This window comes from Suricata suricatta, chromosome 14 (genome assembly GCF_006229205.1).
Source record: "Suricata suricatta isolate VVHF042 chromosome 14, meerkat_22Aug2017_6uvM2_HiC, whole genome shotgun sequence".
NCBI classification, from domain to species: domain Eukaryota; kingdom Metazoa; phylum Chordata; class Mammalia; order Carnivora; family Herpestidae; genus Suricata; species Suricata suricatta.
In genome coordinates, this window is record NC_043713.1 from 27,059,989 (window position 1) to 27,077,323 (window position 17,335).

At 44.7% G+C, this 17,335-nt stretch overlaps 1 protein-coding gene across 1 annotated transcript in view; it reads left to right on the forward strand.

Annotated features, from left to right (window-relative positions):
• The window catches only part of EPG5 (ectopic P-granules autophagy protein 5 homolog), a 106,286-nt gene that overhangs the window by 74,732 nt on the left and 14,219 nt on the right, over nt 1-17,335 (forward strand). Inside the window, exons 31-39 of the mRNA XM_029922924.1 lie at nt 291-504; nt 2,733-2,881; nt 3,448-3,649; nt 4,217-4,289; nt 5,882-5,985; nt 10,670-10,845; nt 14,364-14,549; nt 15,019-15,228; nt 15,934-16,078. Coding sequence (XP_029778784.1) covers nt 291-504; nt 2,733-2,881; nt 3,448-3,649; nt 4,217-4,289; nt 5,882-5,985; nt 10,670-10,845; nt 14,364-14,549; nt 15,019-15,228; nt 15,934-16,078 — 1,459 coding nt within the window. The remainder of the gene's footprint in view (nt 1-290; nt 505-2,732; nt 2,882-3,447; nt 3,650-4,216; nt 4,290-5,881; nt 5,986-10,669; nt 10,846-14,363; nt 14,550-15,018; nt 15,229-15,933; nt 16,079-17,335) is intronic.

The window sequence follows — 17,335 nt, forward strand, 5'->3', positions numbered from 1 at the left end:
CCTTGTAGGGAAAACTTAACCAAAATTTTACATTACAAAAAAGCACTAGGAGCTGAGAAAGCGCTGCCTCTCTAGCCCCTAGTGCAGAGATGGAGGCTTCCAGGCACCTATTAATTATTGACTTGCCTAGATTCCTCTAAGTCCCTGATTATAAATTTTAGTTTCAGTTTTTATAAAAAGCCAAATGCTCAGCGATCTTTGACTTTAAACTAAACGTGTACATAGTTTTCTATACTTCAGTTAACTTCCCTGTGTCAGTAAAACTGCTTCTCGTTTCTTTTTCTTTTTAGTTCGATCTTAAGCAATGGTTAAACGCCACTAAACCTCCTCTGTCTGATCGTACCAGGCTTCTGGAGTCCATTCACTTGGCACTTACTGCCTGGGGCCTTGAACCAGACGAAGATATTTTGATGCCATTTAATCTTTTCTGTAAGCACTGGACTTACCTTCTTCTCTACCAGTTCCCTGACCAGTACAGTGACATTCTCAGGCTGCTGATGCAAAGTAAGTGGCTTTTAATTGCGACTGATTAGATTGCAGTGAATATTTAATGTGACATTTACCATTCTAGGGATGTTGTCTAAAAATGTAAAAATAAGACAAGTATGCAGGAATTTAGAATCACTAATTTTTACCTCAAGTGCTTGCTGAACTGAAAGGTTGCTGTCCGTAGAAGAGGGCAGTGATTGTTCTGAACGCTCGGACGGGTCCTGGTTGAACTTAGTACGAGCTGTTGGGGTCCCCCGTCGCCCGCCCTCCTCTTTCCCCTGACTTTGCAGCCGCACTGAACCCCGTGGGGGGAGACGTGGGCCTGCTTGCCCTGTTGTCTGCACGTTTGGCAAGAGAAGGAATTTGCTTCTGTGCAGCATGTGTAAGGTGCCAGTTGGTTTCTCTGGATCCAAATAGTGGGTACATCTTGGCTCCCCTCCCCCTTAATTTTTTGACTCGTGTTTTTTTGCAAGTAAGTTTTACCCGTAGGTAAGGGCAGACTGTATCTGTATTTGTATTCGCCAAGGGAACGAGATGTGTTCAGTTTCCCGCACCCACTCTTTGTCTCCCTGCTGCCCTGCTGGTTTTCACTGGACTATTGGAGATTACAGAGGAGTAAAGGCTGTTAGCTGTTTTACTTTGGGACTTTCACTAGGCAGGAATTTTACTGAAATTTGATAAATGAGATAGTATTTACGTTTTTGGGCAAACTTCATGTAGTTTACAGGCATAATGGAAAACTAAGTTTTGCTTCATGCCAAATCTTTGTGTTACTTGATAGAAACCATTTAGTGAATAGGTTAATGATTTTATATATTGGACCACCTGAAAAATACTGACATGTGTGGTCTCATTTTCAGGCTTTCATTGTTTCCTGTGGAGGTCAGGTGCGGGGGCCCTGGAGAATTGTTGCAGGCACATGTCTTGTATGATTTTGATCCAAACTTGAATAAATAATTTTTGTGCTAAATTTTCAAAATTTGATTAAGTATACATTGTGGTTTTTTTCCCCTGAAACCTTTTTAAGGGATTGTACATGGTGTGTCTAGGCAACCACTGACTTGCACTTAACACGAAATTTATACTTCCCAGGAAGAGAAAGTCCATTAAAAGCTTGGGAATAGCAGATTCCATGACCTGTAGCCTCCTGGTTTCCCTTTCGTCCCCGGGGAAGGTGTTGCTGGTCTCGGGGCTCTATCCTTTGCTTTTCTATTCCTTTCTTTCTGCGGGCACACCCATTGTCGTTCCTGGCTCCACTGCCGGCTTTTGGGTGTGCGTGACCCCCACACCCGCAACTTGGTTCCAGGGCTCTGCCCTCAGAGCCAGACCACAGCAGCCATTCACCACAGACCCTTGAGTGTCCCTGGACTTCTCCCGCTCGACATACTGCAGCTGCGTCTTCATCTCCCCTCAGATCTACCAGCCCCGCGTGTCCCATGTGCTCCTCCTGCCGCCTCTGGGTGGAGAGGGCCCGAGGAGGTCTGAGTCCTGGCCTCTGGGATGGGAGATTTACCAGCAGCACAGTGCTGTCGGTGGTGTCTGTTTTGCGTGCTCTCTCTGTGTTGCCATAGGCTTTGCCCGTTGAGGGAGTGGAGTTTCCAGAGTAAATAGGAGAAGAGAGCCTAGACTCTGAGATTCCGTTTTGCAACCCAGTCTTCCCTTGTCCCGTTACTGCTGTGTCTCTCACCGCTTCAGCCGGGAGAGTGGCACTTTCACCATCCCCCAGGCAGGGGCTGGTGGATGGGATTCCCCACCCCGACCCTGGATTCCAGCCCAGATGGCTCCGGCTGTGCTCATTCCCGGAAGTCACTATGAACAAGCAAAGTCAAGTGATAGTTCTTTTAATAGGTTCTCTTTACTGCAGCCTCTTCACCATAGACCTTTATCAATTTGTTTTGGGTTTTTATTTAATTTTCATTCTTTGTTTTTCTTTTATTTTTTTTAATGTTCTTTTTCTATTTTTGAGAGAGAGACAGAGTGTGAGCAGGGAAGGGGCAGAGAGAGAGGAGACACAGAATCAAAAGCACACTCCAGGCTTTGAGCTGTCAGCACAGAGCCTGATGCGGGACTTGAACCCACGAGCCATGAGATCATGACCTGAGCCAAAGTCAGACGCTTAACTGACCGAGCCACCCAGGCGCCCCAAATTTTCATTCCTTTGTAAAGTACACATGTTCTTTGATTCAGGTTGGAAAAGTTTGTGAAAGATGCTAACTTGCTGTCCTCTGTCCCTGCCCCACAAGGCTCCGCGGAGCAGCTGCTGAGCCCTGAGTGTTGGAAAGCCACTCTGAGAGCCCTGGGCTGCTGTGCCCCAAACTGGCAGCAGGGGGCAGCTTCTGCTGAGAGCTCGGTGCTTCAAAGCTCTCCGGATGTTCTCTTGTCTGACAAGCAGGTGTGTAGCTTTTGGTGTCTACAGTTTATGTCTCTGCATTTCTTTTCTGTTTCCTTTGCTATTTTTTAAACTGTTAGAACACATTCAAAATTTATATCTAAAAATCTGCACTGTTATGGATTATCTTTAAGAACCTTGTGTTTTCCTTTGTGTGTTTCTTGCTTCCTCTCACACCCCCTTTGCCTTTCTCTCCTCAGAGTCTGATTCTTGGACATCCGGTCAGGAGCAGCCCAGGCCCACCCCATTGTACCTGACCTCCCCACCTTAACCTATCTGATTCTTAACCTTACACCCCTGGCTCCTTTGGTCAGATTTTCATGCAGTGACCCATGGGACTGGGCTCACCATTTCATCGGTTTTATGTGCTATGGGTCCATGTGAGAATGGACTGGAAAGAATGATTCCTCTGCTTTAGAAAAAGAGTTGGAAATCCGCTGATTTACTTTTCATATGCAGACCCCTTTGCAGCTCTGTTACCAAGTCCGCGCCCTCCAGCACAGTCCGCTGTAGTAGCTGCTGGAAGTAGACACTGGGTGAGGACTCTCTGACCGGTCATTGTCTTCCAGGTAATGGAGACGATACAGTGGCTCTCAAATTTTTTTCATAAGCTTCGATTATCCACGTTGGACTTTAAAAGCTTTGGTTTATTCTCAAAATGGAGCCCTTACATGGCTGATCTGAAGACACTCTTGGGTTATCTTGTAAAGAGGCTGCTTGACTCAGAAATGGCCTGTTTGGCTCAAGACCCATCTGCCAGCAGCAAAACAGGTAATACGCCTTTAGTGCAACAGAGTGAGGTGTCCCGACCTTCCCCTGGAAGAGACTTGAATAGACACATGAAGAGATTTAAATCTTAGCAATAAAGTTAAATATCTGAGTGTCAAGAAGAAGAAACAGGAAATATACAGTGTAGGTGTGAACCCATCTACGTGTCATACTTGTGCTCACCCGCACAGGGGGGCCTGCTTCAGCTTGTCTCTGCCCCTCCCCCACAGGGCAGGGTCCAAGGAGATCGGTTTCAGGCTCCAGCTCTTTCTTCGTGTTACTTATCTTGCTCAGGAAAGGGTTCTGAATATTTAAGCTTTTATCTTTAAAAAATGTGCAGTATGAAATTATCCCTGACACTGTGTTTTAATAAAAATTCAAGAAATTCCATTGCAGCAAGTGAAAACACAGACAAACATACTTGGTATTAAGAAGCATGTTGTTTGTGTATCGACGTAGGTTTGTGAGCATATAGATAATAAGACGTAGATTAGTTTTTTTTAGTATTATCAGTGATATTGACAAAGGGTGAGCTTATTTCTTGTCTCTAAAATTGTCGCTTTGTTTTAGTGCTGAGATCCCTACATTCGGTAATCATCCAGCTCTTTAAGCCATGGATCTTGGTTTTAGAGGACAATGAAAGGTAAATTGTTTTTCAGATATTCAAATTCCTTTGAAATTTATCAACTTATACTTTTGAGCAGATTCAGGTATAAGGGATGCGTTCACGGATTTGATTTTTTATGTGGGGTCATATTTAAATTTAGAAAATGCTGCCTTATGAAGGGAACTTAAGACATTTCTGTTTGTGGAATTGCTAGTCTGGTTGATCAGAGCTATTACCTTAATATTAACTTTGAAGTAAAACTGGACACTCATTTCCAGTTTTCCACACTAAAGACATTGAATAAATTTTGGCCCTTAGTTTTGGAAACATGGATGTTGCTCTCCTGAATTTGATTTTGAGAATATAATGCTATAAAATATGAGACTAACTTTTAGTACCTCATTTATTTTTTGGTAGTAAGTTAGCTTTCGGAGTACTGGGTAGGAATTACCATTTAACATGAGCTCTGCAGTTAAGTGAGAACGTGATGTTATGTGCATGTGAACCAGAGGCATAGGACTGTTCACATGCAGGGAGCTGCCTTAGGAGCCTTTTTTCCCTTAAAGCATATAGACAAAGCGACATGAACTTGGAGCTTGTTAACAGTACAGCAGTGCTAGATATCACAGTATTTACAAATGTTAATCTGTTCCCAGGACTCAGAAAACATGAATGAAGGGGCGCTTGGGTGGCTCAGTTGGTTAGGAGGCCGACTTTGGCTCAGGTCATGATCTCGTGGTTCATGAGTTTGAGCCCCACGTCGGGCTCTGGGCTGACAGCTTGGAGCCTAGAGCCTGCTTCAGATTCTGTATTTCCCTCTCATTCTGCCCTCCTCTGCCCATTCTCTCTCTCAAAATTAAATAAATACTTAAACAAAAAGAAAAAAAGAAAACAACAGCTTGCTCCAGCCCCACAGCCAGTCAGGGCAGAACTGAGAGCAGAGCTCAGGGCTTCTGGCTTCCATGCCCGGACTCTTGTGTTAGTCCCTGCTGCTCCACGAGGTCCTTGAGGAAAATAGAAAAGGTTCTGGATCTTGACTTTTGCTAGAGGACTGTCCTTAATCTACATGCTTCAGGATTTTGCACAAACTCTAAGACTGCTGGCAATAATGCAGACTGTGTTGTTTATTTCCAGGAAGAATTAATGGGATTTATTTCGATATTGAACTTTCTGGACCCAATTCAGAAACTAATATGATCATATAAAGAGTTTTCTCCTTTGGTTATTTCTTGTCCATTTTTGGTCATGTTTTTGTCACGTGGACTTATTTTTCTTTCGTTCATGTTTTCAGTAGAGAAAACTGTTGAAGCTACTTAGCGGCATGTACGTAAGCCATTTGAAATGTAACCAAGATACACAGGGTGTAAACTGGATACAAAAGGGTGTTAATTTATATAGATAACGCATTTCCAAACCTTAATGGGAATAAATGTTGAGAAGGAACATAAATAAAATTGTATGGTTGATATTATGAGCCTCCAGGAATTTCCAGCTGTTGCAACGGTCTAATGTGTCTGGGGCTATGTGATACAGTGTTCTCTAGGACATGGGGGTCCCTAGACTATGGGGCCCAGAGGAATTTAGCCACGGCGCCGTCATTTCTAAGTGTGTGCTGCTTTTATTTGAAGCAGCCAGCGACATTACCCCTGGCTGGAGAGCGATGCCGCGGTGGCCTTGAGCATCGTGCAGCTGTTCGCGGACTGCGTGGATTCGCTGCACGAGAGTTTCAAAGGTAGGAAGAGCTTGCGTTATGTCTCTGGTTGGCTATCACTCTTTCCCTAAGTCGTCGGTTAATCTTTGGCCCCTGCCTTCCCTACTTTATTTAATTTTATTTTACTTGGGAGGCAGTCATCTTTGACCAAAGAAGGCCACTGATACAGCTGGTTAGTGTGAGGTTTGCAACATCATACGTTGTGTGTAAGGTACCTCCGAGCTTCGGCAGCCACGGAAAATAGGCAGCCTTTCACTTCCGGTACTCTCTGGCACTCGTGTTGAACCGCATTCTATCTGCTGCGCCTCTAACTCCTTTTTCATGTTTTCTTTCTGTGCTTCATTTTGGGCAAAGGCTTGAGGTTTCTCTTCCAGTTTACTCATTCTCTCCAGCCTGGTATAACCTGTTTAACAACAACAACAAAAAACCTTTGCATTTCTTATTGCAGTGTCTAGAAGTTATACTTGTTTTTCCAATCTACCCTGTACCTTTTTGATAGCATCTGATTTCTTTTTTTGTTTAAGATTCTAATTGTTATTTCTTTGAAATGTCCAAGCATACTTTGCTTTCTGATCTCTGTGCAGTAGAAATTATCTGAAGCCCCTGCTGGGGACCACCCGCCTTATGCTATAGTTGGATGCTCGTGTTTCCTTGTGTATTTTTTAGAAACATTTATTTTGAGAGAGAAAAAGTGTGCGAGTGCACACACAAGTGGGGGACAGGCAGAGAGAGAAAGTGAGAGAGGAGGCAAGAGAGAATCCCAAGAGACTCCATACTTAGATAAGAGCCTGACTTGGGGCTTGATCTCATAACTGTGAAATCACCACTTGAGCTGAGGTCATGACCTGAACCAGTAGATACCAAGAGTTGGATGCTTAACCTACTCAGGCGCCTCTCCTTTTGTATTTTTTTAAAGCTTATTTATTTATTTTGAGGGAGTGTGCAGGAAGGACAGAGAGGGAGAATCCCAAGCAGGCTCTGTACCTCTGTGTGGAGGGTAACTTGAGACTTGAACTCACAAACCATGAGATCACAACCTGAAACGCAATCAAGAACCAGATGCTTAACTGACTGAGCCACCCAGGCAACCCTCCTTATATATATATTTTTAAATTAAAAAAAATGTTTTTATTTATTTTTGAGAGAGAGAGAGACAGCACGAGCAGGGGAAGATCAGAGAGAGAGGGAGACACAGAATCTGAAGACAGGCTCCAGGCTCTGAGCTAGCTGTCAGCACAGAGCCCGATGCGGGGCTTGAACCCATGAACCGCCATATCATGACCTGAGCCGAAGCCGGATGCTTAACTGACTGAGCCATCCAGGCAGCCCCCCTCCTTGTATATTTTTAATTTTGTATCGCGAGCCCATATTTAGATTTTCTCTGTGGAAATTCCACGAAGACCGAGATGAGGGTGTGTCTTCCAGAAAAGATCCTCATTTGCTGCTGTCTGAGACAATAATTCCGCAGCTTGTGGTTTCCTACTCAGGTATAAGCAGTGAGACCCCAGACTCACTTACAGGTGTGCCCAGTTACCACCGTCAGCTCCCCCCACCCCCTGCCACTCCAAGTCCAGCTGAAGGCAGAGAAGGCCCCTTTCTTCCCCTGATCTGCCCTTTTGGTGAGGGCACAGTCGTTGGGAGAGTCCGCCTGCTGTTAGAGCCCCACAGAAGCAGACCCTTGGGCTGCACCTGAGGCTTCGGTGTCTGTTCAGGACCTGTGTTTCCTGGGCGCCCATTGCTTGCAGCCCCTGCTGTCTCCTGCTGAGTGCACCTAGCTGTGCATCTTCAAAGATGCTTTATTGCACCTAGTGTATTTAAATATATTGGGAGGTCTATAAGGACATTAATTCCACCCCACCCAGATTCTTGCAGTTGCCTCCTGCTTTTCTCATTCCAGTTTCTGTTCCTGACTATTGAAGGATTAATTACTTCCTGAAAATAGTATTTATATCCTATTATATTCGTATTTCCAAACTTCTGCATGTCATGTTTTAGCCCAACATTCAGTGTCTGGCCCAGTGCACTTGAGCGTTATGTGATGGCTTTATGGAAACCTTCCACTACAGCCATTCTGCTTGACACACGGTTCTGCTGCTGTCCTTGGCCCTCCGCTCACTGCATTGCTCGTGCTGACTCCACTACTTGAAGAAGCCTCGGATCTTGGATGTTTGGATGAAGCTTCAGTTCTTCGATATTCTGTGTTGTGCACGTGTTTCTCTTCTCTTCTGTTTGTGTCCTTGGGGCGCAGACACGTGGTGGGGCTAGAATGCCATTAGGGATCTTCGTGGGGTGGTGCCTGTGGAGATAAGAGGGAGAGGAGTGAGTGGGCGAGGAACACCTGCAGGGCCCGTGCAGGTGTGTCACCCGTGAAAGGCGGTAGGGAGAAAGAGCAGTGCATCTGCCCGCAGCGCAGCTCTGAGAAAGTACTGGTCAGCCCAGCAGTGAGCACCGGGCCAGGATTCCTCATGGAGGGTCCCCCGGTGGGCGGGAGTGGCCGGCTCTGTGCTCAGCTGTTGGCTCAACTTGGGCACGGCAATGAGTCCTGGAGGTGCCACGGTCTGACTGGCATATTCTGTTTCTGACTCGTGTGCCTCTGTGGCTGCCGGTGTCTGTGTGGCGCTTAGTCATAGGCTTAACAGTATGTCATCTATTCCTTAAAAAAATGTGCGTGTATAGAAGGATTTAGGTTCACAGTAAAACTGAACAGAAAGTATAGCGAGTTCCCCTATCCCCCAGATAGCCTCCCCTGCTATCAGCACCCCCCACCGGAGTGGTACACTTGTTACAGTTGAGCTTATGCCAAAACATCTTTATCACCCAAAGTCATAGTTCCGTTAGGGTTTGATCTTGGTGTTGTCCATTATTGATTTTGACAAATGTACAATGACACATAGCCACCATTACAGTTTTTTGCAGAATAGCCCCATGGCCTTGAGCACCCTCTGTGTCCAGCCTACGCCCCCTCTCTCCCACTAATTCTTGGGGAGAATTTTTTTTTCTGTCTACATAGCTTTAGTTCTTATAGAATGCCAAATAATCGGAATCATACATTATATAGCCTTCCATATTGGCTTCTTTAACTTAGTAATATGCATATAAGATTTCTCCAAGTCTTTCATGGCTTGATAGCTCATTGCCTCTCAATGCTGAACAGTATTCCATTGCCTGGATGTATTCATCCAGTATTTTTGATTGATCTTTTATATACGTGCCTGATCTCTTTTAAAAAATTTTTTCTGACTCAATTGTAAGATGTAAATGAGGCACAGAAACATTTTTCTTTTTATCCCCCACAGGACTTGGGCAGTGACAGAGTCTCAGTGTCTATCTGATAAGTATGGGTTCAGTGAGTAACACATGAAATCCTAACAGTGCTCACTTTTTTGTTTTTGTTTTTTTGTATTTTTGTTTTTTTGGAAAGAGTGACTTCTGGCTTCTTACTATCATCAAAAAGATTTGAGCATTATAGTCACAAAGGCTGTATGTTTAGTTTTTTAGTATAAGGGACAAGTACTCTCTTAGGCTCTTGCCCGTGTATATAAAATAAGGAAGTGCCTGGGGAACAGGGGCTACACTGCTAACATCAGGAGTTCAAGGAGAGGCAACAGAACTTTGCAAAGCAGGAAGTATTTTGTTGTAGCCTTTCAGTCAGGTGTTCTGATCCAGCTCTCTCCTTTTATTTGTGAGAAAATGAAGACCCGAAAAGCAAAACGAATTTATCTGAGCTCATAGAACTTAGGTGTGTCTGGGCTGGAACCAGGAACTCGGTCTTGTCCTTTTAGACATCTTCTACCTACATATCCGTACTAATTTAAACAGAACTGTTTTTATTGATATTCAAATAAATGCTACTCTTACCTTGTCTTAAAGGATTCAAAACATGTTAGGGTTTCACGTGTAGAATGAAGTCAGGACTGCGAATCAAGGGCACAGGGATATTAGAAATGATAGACTCATTGCTACCGTGGGCTGATGCTCATGTGTCATTTTTCAAAAGCCACTATTAAGAAACATCATCAGCTTTCCGTTGTTGTGTGTGGTTCTTTCCTCTTTGACTACGTTCATTCCTTTGCATAAAACCAGGCGTCTGAAAAGTTTTGTTTTAGACGGAACACCTGTTACATCGCCATGCACTCTTGAGGGCATTGCGGTAATTGATACTTGTGATGATGGGACCGAGTGATCCGTGTCACAGAGGCGTGTCGCTTTAGAATAACTACTGAATGACAGTAGTAGTCTGGTGTTACTGCACCAAGGGTTAAGTTTGAGTCATGTGGCACGTTTCTTTTTGAGGGATATTAGATTCCTCCAAGGTGCCAGGTAAATAAATGCTAATGACAGTGGCGCGCATGTGCTGAGGGCGGCAGACCAGAGGGGTCCCTGGAGGTGGTTGGGGTTGTGCAAGCAGATTTGCGTGAAAAAGCCAAATAGTTAGAAATCTTAAAGAAAAACTGATCGCCCTGCTCTCTCCCACATCCCAGCTGCTCATTCCAGTTACCCAAGTAAGTAAGTAAGTACATACTAATCTCTGCGAGTCATTTGCCATCGCTTTTTTTTTTTCCTGGTATGAACACCTTTGAAATTGAGTAGATATAGAGAACCTTAGGTTTTAGACTTTCAGGTCAAATTTCTGTTTTGTGTTAGTTAGTTTGTTTTTAAAAATAACCCCGAATGTCTCCAGCTGTATTATCTGTTTCAACTTCAGAGAAGCTGTCGCCCGGTGACGAAGGGGCCCTCAGTTTACACCTGCTGCACTACTGTGAAGCGTGCACGGCGCCCAGAATGCCGGAGTTCATTCTGTATGCCTTCCATAGCACCTACCGGAAGCTCCCGTGGAGGGACCTGCACCCTGACCAGATGCTCATGGAGGCCTTCTTCAGAGTAAGCCTCGTTCCTGTGTCCCCTGTTCACTGTGGACCACGCCCGCATTCTGTGGTGTCCGCGCGATGCTTGTGTAGAGCATGTGATTTCCCGTGGAAATCGTTTCACTGTGTGAGCAGGCAATTGGCAGACACTTGTAGGACCAGTTTTAAACCCGGAGAAAGATTTTGTCTGTTACGTGGCTGGCACCCCCTAGACTTTAGTAATATTGTTGTATGAGTACATAGTTTAATGACTTCATCATGCTCAATCTTGGTGTTTCTGGGCTTGCATATTTTTCTAGGATAGCATCATCAGACTTTCATATTGCTAAATGTTCTGCTAAAGCAAAATGTAATTGGTACTCAAGCCATTAGTTTCTGTAAGCAGTTACATAAGGGAGTAATAATGCTGGAGGAGATAGAAGTACATCGTAACAGCCAGTGATGCATCATAAGCATATAAAGACCGGAAATGACCTGGAAAAAAATGCTAATTCGTGTGTGTGAGTTGTAGCAATAGAAGTAATAGTTACAAAAAACAGCCACAGTGGTGTTGCTTACATACTAGCCAGTACTGTTGTTCTTAAGTTTATAATTTTCTTTTCTTTTCTTTTTTTTTGAGAGAGAGAGAGAGAGAGAGAGCAGGGGAGAGGGAGAGGGAGAGAGAATCTTAAGTGGGCCCTATGCCCACAAGGAGCATGATGAGCTTGATGTCACAAGCATGAGATCATGACCTGAGCTGAAGTCAAGAGTTGGACGCTTAACTGACTGAGCCACCCAGGCGCCCCTCTTACGTTTCTAATTTTAAAACCCATTATAATCTTCTTAGCTTTTTATATTCATTTCCATTTATTTATTCATAGTCACCAGCTCATTTGTGTTCACTCTTAACTTAGTGTGGGTTGATTGCTGAGACCCCCTAAGTGCTGTAATTACTGCAGGTCCACACTGGTTTACAGCAATAGTTAAACGTACCCTAGTCCTTTTGTGCTGCACACGGTGGGGGCCTCACCCAGGGACGTTCTTGTCAGCCACTTGTCTGTGGCTGGGCTCCAGGCAAAGCTGAGGACAGTTGTCTCTGAAATAAAGGTTAGGAATGATTTTATAGCTAGGCTTAGGACATGAGACCGGTCCTAAGTATAGACTTGTCACCATTGTGAACATGGAAGAGGGTGTTTGTTTAAAGAGCTGTAAGACAGCTTTCAGTAAGAGGGCGGCCCCAGCTGTGTGACAGTAAGGAGAACAGTCTCAGAAGGTTGCTCTTGACTCTGGGCCTCTAGGAATTTTCGTCTTACGGGGATGACCCTGGCCTGCCCAGACGCTGGGAGCCGTTCAGTTCTCTATGTCTTGCTAGCATTAGAAGGGGTGTTTTTTTGAGCAGTTTAGAGTGAGGATAGAGAAGAGGTTATTAGGAGGATGAAGAATCGTTTTCTAAAAGGGAAAAGAATAAGTAGTTAGAATGATACAGTGATGATAGTAATGGGACGGCATGAGTCATCACCAGATCCCATTGATTGTCATTTTATAAATGGAGTAAAGCTTTTTAACCTTCATTTATTATTTTTTAATTTTTTAATTTGTATTTATTTTTTTAAATTTACATCCAAGTTAGTTAGCATATAGTGCAACAATGATTTCAAGAGTAGATTCCTTAATGCCCCTTACCCATTTAGCCCATCTCCCCTGCCACAACCCCTCCAGCAACCCTCTATTTGTTCTCCATATTTAAGTCTCTTATGTTTTTATCTCCCTCCCTGTTTCATATTATTTTTACTTCCCTTCTCTTATGTTCATCTGTTTTGTATCTTAAAGCCCTCATATGAGTGAAGTCATATGATATTTGTCGTTTTCCGACTAATTTCGCTTGGCACGATACCCTCTAGTTCCATCCATGTAGTTGTAAATGGCAAGATTTCATTCTTTTTGATTGCCGAGTAATACTCCATTGTATGTAGACCACATCTTCTTTATCCATTCATCCATCAGTGGACATTTGGGCTCTTTCCATACTCTGGCTATTGTTGACAACGCTGCTGTAAACATTGAGGGGCGTGTGTCCCTTCGAAACAGCACACCTGTGTCCCTTGGATAAATACCTAGTAGTGCAATTGCTGGGTCATATGGTAGTTCTGATTTTAATTTTTTGAGGAACCTCCATCCTGTGTTTCCAGAGCGGCTGCAGCAGTTCGCATTCCCACCAGCAGTGCAAAAGGGATCCTCCTCCTCCACATCCTCGCCAACATCTGTTGTTGCCTGAGTTGTTTTAGCCATTCTGACGATTAATCTTCATTTTAAACAGAAAAAGTTATAGCCAGCCATGTTTTATTTTAAACATGCTGTTGAGGGGTGGCTGGCGGCTCAGTCGGTTGAGCATCCGACTTTGGCTCAGGTCACGATCTCGCAGTTCATGAGTTCAGGCTCCACGTCAGGCTTTGTGCTGACAGCTCAGAGCCTGAAAGCCTACTTCAGATTCTATGTCTCCTTTTCTCTCTCTGCCTCTCCCCTGCTTGTGCATGAAAAAAATTTAAACATACTGTTGAAATGATCTAATAAGACAGAACTCTGACATTGATTGTATACTAAAATACATTTACCATCCCCCACCAATCCCTAATATATTTTAGATAGTATTTAATTTAACATTGTGCCGTCATCAGAAATCACAAAGACTAATGATGTGAAGACATTTTTATGACATCACACTAAAAAGGCAGTATAAAAGTTATGTACACAGTTATAGTAGGTCTCAAAGTAGGATCCTAGGACCAATAGTGTCTGTACCACCAGGAAACTTCTTAGAAATCCAGATTCCTGCTCCCACCCTAGATTAGGAAATGCAAAATTCTGGCGATGGGGTCCCACAGTCTGTGCTTTATTGGGTCTTTAGTGGGGGTGGTTCTGATGCGCAATCAGCTTTAGGAACCACTGGCCAGTAGATCTCAATCTTTGACCTGTCCTAGCCCATCTGAGGACAGTAGTAGACCCCCAGAGCTTTGGTGACTAACCGTGGCAGCCTGGTTAGAGCTAGGAAAGGTTACTCCTCTCTTGTTAAGAATTAGTGGAATGGGGGCCCCTGGGTGGCTCAGTAGGTTGAGCATCCGGCTCATGATTTTTGGCTCAGGTCGTGATCCCAGGGTCATGAGATTGAGCCCTGTGTCAGGCTCTCTGCCGAGTGTGGAACCTGCTTAAGATTCTCTCTCTCTTTCTCTCTGCCCTCATGCCCTGCTCATGCACTCTCTCCCTTCCCCTCTTTCTGCCTCTCTCTCTCTCTCTCTCTCTCTCTCTCTCAAAGAAGTAAAGAATTAGTGGAATAAATCACAAACTCTAAACAAGCTGAAAAATGTACACATTCACTGAGCATGGAAGAAAAAATGTGAAAAATGTTAAGTCTAAATTTCTGGGGGGAAGGATTTATAGATGATTTCTATAATCTGGGAAAAAAGTTATTTTCTAAAATACAATTTAGTAAACACCAATTTATACGCATTTTCAAGATAGCTTAAAGCAAAACATCGATTTTAATTCATTTCCCTTCAGGTGGAACGAGGAAGCCCTAAGAGCTGCTTCTTATTTTTGGGGTCTGTCCTGTGCGAAGTTAACTGGGTTAGTGTGCTCTCTGACGCCTGGAGCCCCAGTCCGCGCCCAGAGACGCGGAGCATGATTGTCTGCCTCCTTTTCATGATGGTTTTGTTGGCCAAGGAAGACCAGCTGGTAGACCAGGCGGTAAGTTCGGAGAGCCGGAGCTGAGGACTTGGCAAGGCTTCCCGGACCCTCCCTTTCTACGAACTTGTTTCCTAACACCTCTGTCCCGTGACATCTGCTTGGCATACGGGTGTGCCTTCAACGAGGTGCCTGATTTTCTGGGATCATTCCTAATCAAATTCTGGATTATTAAGGGAAGCATACAGAGTTAATCAATTGTATTTTACATCTCATCCATTGCTAGTTCTACGACAAGATCCAAGAGTTCCTTTGAAAAGTTGGGTTCTGAATATTACAAATCTTAATGTGTTTTTGCCAAGACTTTGGTCCTTACTTTCACTAGTACTTCTACTTGAGTAGATACTTCTTTCACATCTTCCCTGTGACATGCTGGTCAAGGGCCATCTTAGTGGTCACCCCATAGACTGGAGACATATCTCTGGGAAACTGGAGCTCCACAGTTAAAGGGGTGTGTTTTTCTTATTTTCAGGATTCGCCTCTGCTGAATCTCCTTGGACAGACAAGCTCACTTTCATGGCATCTCGTGGACCTTGTGTCGTATCAGAGCGTGCTGGCTTATTTCAGCAGCCATTACCAGCCCTCCGTCATCCTGGCAAAGGAAGCTTCGGCTGGATTAGTCATGAAGCTCCTGAGAGTGTCTGCAGGCCTTTCTCTTCCTGCTGACAGCCAGAAACATCTCGTAAGTCGGGTGGGTGCTTTAAAAGGCAGAGTGTTCTTTAGGGTTGTAGATGTGTAAGTGCTACTGAGGACAGGCTCAAACCCTGTGACAGCTCAGTTAAAAAAGTTAGAAGGTGTATGTCACTGTGGACTCATTTTGTACTTCCAGATTTTTTAGTTTTAATTATCTCTCTTGGTCAACCTTCACTTAACGGCTGTATCACAGGCTAACAAGAGTGAAGAAGATTGAGGTGGCAGCTGTTGGTTTAGGGGTCCGGATGTCCTTGGCAGCAGAATGGCAGGGAAGTTATTAGCACGAGTTTGAGGTCTGACCAACTTCGGTCCCCAGCCCCCTGCCATTGTGACGTTGGTGTTCTCATCTGAATTGGAAATAATAATACTTTGCCTCAGAGTGTTTCTGTGAGAATTAAATTAGGTAATGAACATAAAAGCGTTTGGAAAAGTTTCTGGCAAGTAATTAGTACATAGTTAATGTTTTTATTAATGTATAAAAAAGGAAGAGTGTCCTAGAATTCGGGAGAATGTTCTGGTGACAGTGTGCATATCCCTGGACACAGGACCCTTAGACACACACCTGTCTCTGCGTGGTCTCCTGCTCTGCCCTCTCCGTCTGCTCCAGACGCAGTCAGAGCCCCGGCACGCTCCCGGGAAATACCCCCTTAACACTGCTTGCATGGATTCATTTGAATGCTCCTTTTTCTGTCAGGATGCAGTTCCAAAATGCCGAGCCTTCACTCATCAGATGGTTCAGTTCCTCAGCTCCCTGGAACAAAATGGAAAAATCACCTTAGCCGTCCTAGAAATGGAGATGTCTAAGCTCTTAGATGATATCATCGCCTTTAACCCACCTGGTAAGTGGCCACAGGCAGTCCTGTGTTTATTCAGTCAGTGAATCCCTGTGGTGTGTGAGGCCTTGTGAGATCCGGGCGGTGGGCAGGACACTTTCAGTTGTGTTCCGGAGACACAGTGCCTGGAGAGAGGACTGGCTCCCGGGGACACTGTCATCTGCGCACTGGGCAGGCACAGACGCTAAGAACTTGAGGAGGGGTTCACACTGTCGGATGCTGGTGTGAGCTTACCTGGACCGGGGGCTGAGCCAGACAACTGGATTTAATGAGTAGCGGGGAGCCGGAGTCGGCCCGGGAGCAGCATTCTGAGATGCTTTAGGCGGGCATTTCACAGTCACTTACTGACATGGAAGAAACGGTGTGTGGAGAACTCGTGCTCCCAGCAGTTTGGTGGGCTGGGTATCCTGACTGCTTCTGCTGAAAACAACTAAGAATGCTAGAGAGAAGTTTTATGAAGCCAAACATGAAACTTACCATCGAAAATCTTAGAAGTCAGGAGCTAAGTGAAGGAGGAACCCGTAGAGGTAGTTGGGAGTGCCGAGGCTGGCTTCCCCCATGGCTTTGGCGCAGCCTCCTGGGACTGGGCGGAGGCACTAAAGGTGGGGGCCTGCCGGCGAAGGGGGCCCGCAAGGAGCTCATATGCATCACCCACAGGATGGCATCTTCCGTGTGAGGGTGAGCTAGAACTCAGCCTGGGAGAGGAGAGCAGACACAGTGAATGTTTGACCTGGGTATTGGGGCACATATCTGTGTGGTGGGTAAAGAGCTACCTCTTTTTGAAAATTAGTGAGTATAAGTTGAAGCACAACTTTGAATTTGAAGCACAAATTCCCGCTACTGAGACCGTCCAGAGAAAAACCCCTCTATGTGGAAAGTGAGTTCAAGTTGTTCTGCATTGGCAATGCCGTTAGATGCCTGCACAAAGCAGGCACAGAGCCACTTTGGAGAAGCCCATCTTCACCTCTGGCCTCGGAGCTCCAAGGAATATGAACTCCTAGAAGAACAGAAAATCATAAAACCCACAAGGAAACAAGGCCCCACAAGCGAGTCAGCAGAAAACGACAGCAGTCTCACACGTATAAAGGATTAAGATACTGGCATAATTAGCATGGTTAAACTAGTATTTTTAATGTGTTTGATGAAATAAAAGAGATTTGAAAATTTCAGTAAGGAACAAGAAAGTATAGGATCAGATATTCTAGAAGACGTGCCCTGTAAGTGCAGAACTCAACACGGTGTCGATCTTGCACGGCACGGAAC